General features: G+C 48.1%; 1 protein-coding gene across 1 annotated transcript; it reads left to right on the top strand.

The window, feature by feature from the left end:
• Positions 1-931: 931 nt before the first annotated feature.
• DPRX (divergent-paired related homeobox) lies at positions 932-6395 on the top strand. The gene is made up of 3 exons (XM_055239050.1): positions 932-1067; positions 3317-3471; positions 5982-6395. The coding sequence occupies exons 1-3, from the start codon at positions 1040-1042 to the stop codon at positions 6372-6374; spliced, it is 576 nt and encodes a 191-aa protein (XP_055095025.1). The 5' UTR covers positions 932-1039; the 3' UTR covers positions 6375-6395.
• Positions 6396-6600: the final 205 nt, after the last annotated feature.

The following is a 6600-nucleotide window of genomic DNA, read 5'->3' as shown; positions in this document are numbered from 1 at the left end:
GTCTCGAACTCCTGACCTCAGGTGATCCACCTGCCTTGGCCTCCCAAAGTGCTGGGATTACAGGTGTGAGCCACCTGTAATTAGCCGGGCTTGATGGTGGGTGCCTGTAATCCCAGCTACTGGGGAGGCTGAGGCAGGAGAATTGCTTGAACCTGAGAGGCGGAGGTTGCTGTGAGCCGAGATCGTGCCACTGTACTCCAGCCTGGGTGACAGAGCGAGACTCCATCTCTAAATAAATAAATAAATAAAATTAGATGATTTTCTGAGTGAATTAACTAAATCAGGATATGCAGAACAATGCCAAGCATATATTAGCCACTAAAGAATATATAAGTTGCCTGAAAGCCCCTTTAGGGTTTAAACCTAGACTTTATTATTCACAATCACATTCCCGGTCCCCATTACAGAGCCTGGTCACCTGGGTGCTTGTTAGATATGGAAGTCATCACATCCCCAAACTGAGTCAGAAACGCTGAGGGCAGGAGTTCAAGACCAGCCTGGCCAACATGGTGGAAACCCCATCTCTACTAAAAATACAAAAATTAGTCGGGGGTGATGGCACAGGCCTGTGATCTCAGCTACTCGGGAGGCTGAGACATGAGAATCCCTTGAACCGGGAGGCAGAGGCTGCAGTGAGCCAAGATGGTGTCATTGCACTCCAGCCTGGGTGACAGAGCGGGACTGTGTCTCAAAAAAAAAAAAAAAAAAAGAAAAGAAATTGCAGCGTCTGCTCAGGAGGTCTGGAGTGGGCCAGGATTCTGCATTTTAACAACTCCCAGGAGTGTTAGTGGGGCTGGTTTGTGGACTCACCTTTGAGTCGTTGGTCTCCGCTCAATCAATATTAGATAAAATGACAGTATTGGGAGAAATCCAGGGGGCTCTGGAGGACCGAGGGATCATATTGGAGGCAGATAGGGCAGAGAAAGGTGGAGGAGGTGGGAGTCGGGTGTGGCTGTGGAGGAAGCTACTTAAGTCCGGATTTGATCTTTGCTAGTTCTTATCCCTGGACCTGAACCCAGGCGCACATCTGGATTAGAAGATGCCAGGCTCAGAGGATCTTCGTAAAGGTAAGCCAGAAAAAATGAGAACTGAAGCAAAGACACGTGAAGAAGTGGAAAGCAGCTGGCGGTGGGAAAAGGCAGAGGGACCAGGCAGCTGAAGCCGGTGCTTCGTCCACGTGGGTGGTGGGGACTTCCCACACAGGCTGTCATCGTTTTTGTTGTTGTTTTTGTTTTGTTTTGTTTTTTGTTTTTTGAGACGGAGTCTCACTCTGTCACTCGGGCTGGAGTGCAGTGGCACGATCTCAGCTCACTGCAACCTCCATCTCCCAGGTTCAAGCAATTCTCCTGCCTCAGCCTCCCGAGTAGCTGGGATTGCAGGCACACGCCACCACACCTGGCTAATTTTTTTTTGTATTTTTAGTAGAGACGGGGTTTCACCATATTAACCAGGCTGGTCTCGAACTCCTGACCTTGTGATCCGTCTGGCTCAGCCTCTCAAAGTGCTGGGGTGACAGGCGTGAGCCATTGCACCCGGCCCAATTTTTGTATCTTTATAGAGATGGGGTTTCACCATGTTGGCCAGGTTGGTCTCAAACCCCTGACCTCATGTGATCCACTGGCCTCGGCCTCCCAAAGTGCTGGGATGACCAGCGTGAGCCACGGTGCCCGGCCGCAGCTGTCATCCGACAGCACAGGCAAATGCAGGGAAGCCTGTTTCTGCCTTCGAATCCCAAATCTTCTCCCTCGTTGTTGTGTCCTAATGCTTCCCATCCCGATGCTTCTTCTTGAGAGCAGGGGAATCTGATTCCTATGAGGATGATTAGGTCCTAAATAGAATATAGGCTTAGCCAAGCTGGAAATCTCATGTTCATGGGCACTTACTAGATTCTGCGGCTGCTGCCAAACCATTTTCAGGCACGATGCGATTCAGATCTTTTAGAGCCAGGCATGCGGTGGCTCGTGCAGGTCATCCCGGCACTTTGGGAGGCCAAGGCGGGCAGGTTGCTTCAGCCCAGGAGTTCAAGACCAGCCTGGGCAACAAAACAAGATGTTGTCTCTACAAAAAATACAAAAATTAGCTGGGCATGGCAGTGTCCTTTAATTCCAGCTACTCGGGAGGCCGAAGTGAGAGGATCGCTTGAGCCTGGGGAGGTTGAGGCTGAAGTGAGCCGTGATCATGCCACTGGGCAACACAGCAGTACACTGTCTCCAGAAAAAGAAAGTAAAAGGTGACATCTGTGACAGCAGTGATGTTATTTTTCTGCTTATTTCCTTGCTATATTCCTAAAAGAATATACGTAATAAACATTGAATAAATGATAAGAATAAAACCATGTCCATCACCTTGGATTGAGTTGCCTATTTCTACACAAAGAAAATAGAACCCAAGAGGTAAGGCACAAGCGATCCCTTATTTATTTATTTATTTATTTATTTATTATTTTTTTGAGACAGGGTCTCCCTCTGTCTCAGGCTGGGGTGCAATGGCATAATCTCGGCTCACCACAGCCTCTGCCTCCGGTGTTCAGTCAATTCTCCTGCCTCAGCCTCCTGAGTAGCTGGGATTGCAGGCATGCACCACCGCGCCCGGCTAATTTTTGTATTTTTAATAGAGACAGGGTTTCACCATGCTGGCCAGGCTGGTCTTGAACTCATGACCTGATGTGATCTGCCTGCCCTGGCCTCCCAAAGTGCTGGGATTACAGGCGTGAGCAAGGGATCCCATGTTTAAATGATAACAGAAAAAAAGGATGGAGGAACCAAGGGGGAAAGGAACAACCCTTTCCTATAAAAATGACAAATGAGGCTTGGAAAAACAAGGACAAAATGCAGATCAAGTTGTCCTCCCGCTTCAGCCTCCCACAGTCCTGGGACTGCAGCCTGAGGCACGACCCTGGCCAGCGGTGTCTGGATATCTAAGAACCTCAGTCACGACTGGGCACGGTGGCTCACACATGTAATTCCAACACTTTGGGAGGCTGAGGCGGGTGGATCACCTGATGTCAGGAGTTCGAGACCAGCCTAGCCAACATGGTGAAACCCTGTCTCTGCTAGAAATACAAAAATTATCCAGGCATGGTGGCGGGTGCCTGTAGTCCCAGCTACTCGGGAGGCTGAGGCAGGAGAATCGCTTGAACTCAGGAGGTGGAGGTTGCAGTGAGCTGAGATTGTGCCACTGCACTCCAGCCTGGGTGATAGAACCTCAGTCACTTGATCATCATGGTGTACCTCAGTGGAAAGGAAAGGAAAGTTCAGGCTTTTGAGAATGGAGTTGTTAGTATTTCCCATTTGTGTCTTTTTCCCCCTCTTTCAAGGCAAGGACCAGATGCATTCACACAGGAAACGAACCATGTTCACTAAGAAGCAACTGGAAGATCTGAACATCTTGTTCAATGAGAACCCATACCCAAACCCCAGCCTTCAGAAAGAAATGGCCTCGAAAATAGACATACACCCAACAGTACTGCAGGTTGGAAAATGATCCCTCTTCTCACTAAACTGCCTTCCTGATCTAATCTAAATTCAGAGTCCCTCCAGGATAATTCCTGAGGTCTCATTCCAATTGCCAATCTTCCCCAAACCCACACTCTCCTACTCACGTCCCCGTAAACCTTTCTTCAACCCCCTAGAGCAAGAATGGGAAAATTTTTCCAGTAAAGGACCAGGTAGTAAATAATTGAAGCTTTGTGGGCCATACCGTCTCTCTAGCAACTATTTTAACTATGCCACCACAGTGCAAAGGCAGCCACAGACAACGTAAACAAGAGGCCCATCTGTGTTCCCAGAAACTCTTTTACTCAGGTTGGAGTGCGGTGGTGCAATCACAGCTCATTGCAGCCTCGACCTCCCGGGCTCAAGCAATCCTCCCACCTCAGCCCCACAAGTAACTGGGACTACAGGTGCATACTACCATGCCTGGCTAATTTTTTTTTTTTTTTTGAGATGGAGTCTCACTCTTTTGCCCAGGCTGGAGTGCAGTGGCATGATCTCAGCTCACTGCAACCTCCGCCTCCCGGGTTCAAGCGATTCTCCTGCCTCAGCTTCCCTAGTAGCTGGGATTACAGGAGTGCACCACCACGCCCAGCTAATGTTTTTATTTTTAGTAGAGACAGGGTCTCACCAGGTTGGCCAGCCTGGTCTCCAACTCCTGACTTCAGGTGATCTGCCTCCCTCGGCCTCCCAAAGTGCTGGGATTACAGGCGTGAGCCACTAAGCCCGGCTGTATTTTTTTTTTTTTTTTTTTTTTTTTTTTGGTAGAGATGGGGTTTCGCTATGTTGCCCAGGAGGCTGATCTTGAACTCCTGGTCTCAAGTGATTCACCTGCCTTGGCCTCCCAAAGTGTCAAGATTACAGGCATGAGCCACTGCTCCTGGCCTGAAGTTTATACAATTTTCACATTACAAAATACTGTTGTTTTGTTTTAAGACAGGGTGTTGCTCTTGCCCACATTGGAGTGTAGTGGCACCATCATAGCTCACTGCAGCTTTGAATTCCTGGGCTGAAGCCATCCTCCCACCCAGATTCCCAAGTAGGTGGGACTATTGGTGTGTGGTACTATAGCCTTCCGAGTAGCCGATACTACTGGTGTGTACCACCAGGCCCAGCCAATTTGTGTGTTTTTTGTAGAGATGGGGTTTCGTCATGTTGCCCAGGCTGGACTCAAACTCCTGAAATCAAGCGATCCACCCACCTCAGCCTCCCAGAGTCCTGGGATTATAGGCATGAGCCACTGTGCCTGGCCAGTAGTATTCTTTTATTTTCTCTTTTTTCTTTCAGTCCCAACACACATACAACACAAAATAGTACTCTTATTGTGTTTGTTTTTTCTCAACCATTTTAAAATGTAAAGCCTATTAGTGCATGGGTGATACAAAGACAGGGGGTGGTCAGATTTGGCCATGAGCCTTAGTTGGCTGGCCTGAGTCCCAGAGCAGCCCCTGCAACTGATCCCCTTGCTCTCCTATCCCCTGCTCTCAGTTTTCTGACCCCTGTCTCAATTTCTGTCCCCAAAATCTCTCATTTCTGCCCCTTTCTGGGAGTAGATTGAGAAGGGTTCCACAAACAGGATGTAAGTGGCCAAGCTGTGGCACCAGCTGTTCTCACCTAGAAGTACTCATATTATCAACTAAAAGGAAAACTTGGGCTGGGTATGGTGGCTCATGCCTGTAATCCCAGCACTTTGGGAAGCCAAGGCGGGCGGATTATGAGGTCAGGAGTTCGAGACCAGCCTGGCCAATATGCTGAAACCCTGTCTGTACTAAAAATACAAAAATTAGCCAGGCATAGTGGTGTGAGCCTGTAGTCCCTTCTACTCAGGAGGCTGAGGCAGAAGAATCGCTTGAACCTGGAAGGCGGAAGTTGCGGTGAGCCGAGATCGTGGTACTGAACTCCAGCCTGGGCGACAAAGTGAGACTACATCTCAAAAATAAAATAAAATAAAATAAAAATAAATAAATAAATATTTGGATAGGAGAGTTTAAGGGCCAAAAAAAAAGAAAAAAAAGAAAAGTTAAAAACTTAAAGCTTAAGGCCGGGCGCAGTGGGCTCACGCTTGTAATCCCAGCACTTTGGGAGGCCGAGGCGGGCGGATCACGAGGTCAGGAGATCGAGACCACGGTGAAACCCCGTCTCTACTAACAAAATACAAAAATATTAGCCGGGCGTGGTGGCGGGCGCCTGTAGTCCCAGCTACTCGGAGAGGCTGAGGCAGGAGAATGACGTGAACCCGGGAGGCGGAGCTTGCAGTGAGCCGAGATCGCGCCACTGCACTCCAGCCTGGGCGACAGAGTGAGACTCTGCCTCATAAAAAAAAAACAAAAAAACAAAACAAAAAAAAAAAAAAAACTTAAAGCTTAAAAAAAGAATATAAATAAATAACATACGTTTAACAGAATAAAAACTAAAAAGTAAAAATTTTTTAAAAACAGAATGACAAGTCATCTGAATTCCACCCCATTCTCTTCTCTCTCTTCCCTTCAGGTCTGGTTCAAGAATCACAGAGCAAAACTCAAGAAAGCCAAATGCAAGCATATTCATCAAAAACAAGAAACTCCACAACCACCAATACCAGAGGGTGGGGTCACTACCAGTGTCGGTCTGAGAAATGCAGACACACTACCCAGATTGCCCAACGCTGCTCACCCGATCGGCCTGGTGTACACGGGTCATCGAGTCCCCTCATTCCAGCTCATCCTGTACCCCAACCTCAAGGTCCCCGCAAATGACTTCATTGGCCACAGAATAGTCCATTTTGGCTGCTGCCAAGATCCTAACATATACTGCCTCTACCCCATTCTGGAATCCGAAGTTTGCACTCCAAGCTTCCATTCTGGCTCTTCTGCCTGTTCATCTAACCAAAGTCGAGAGAGATGATAAATACAAAAAGTCACATGTTGTAATGGCGTGTGTGTGATACTGTGACATTTGTATTTGGTCTTCATGCCTGTTTCCTGGAAAGCAGCTCCAGAATTCCATGGAGTCTCCAAAGTGCCGTCTTTTTGTATTTTGTGTGCTAATGTTCACCGATAGCTTCAGGATGGGGACTGGTCTCTGGAAAGACCCCAGTAGGATTAGAGGGCAAACTTCTGGGAGGGGAAGG

Source organism: Symphalangus syndactylus, chromosome 13 (assembly GCF_028878055.3).
Source record: "Symphalangus syndactylus isolate Jambi chromosome 13, NHGRI_mSymSyn1-v2.1_pri, whole genome shotgun sequence".
Lineage (NCBI taxonomy): Eukaryota > Metazoa > Chordata > Mammalia > Primates > Hylobatidae > Symphalangus > Symphalangus syndactylus.
The sequence above is the reverse complement of the archived record's forward strand: the minus strand, read 5'-3'. Positions and strand labels throughout refer to the sequence as shown.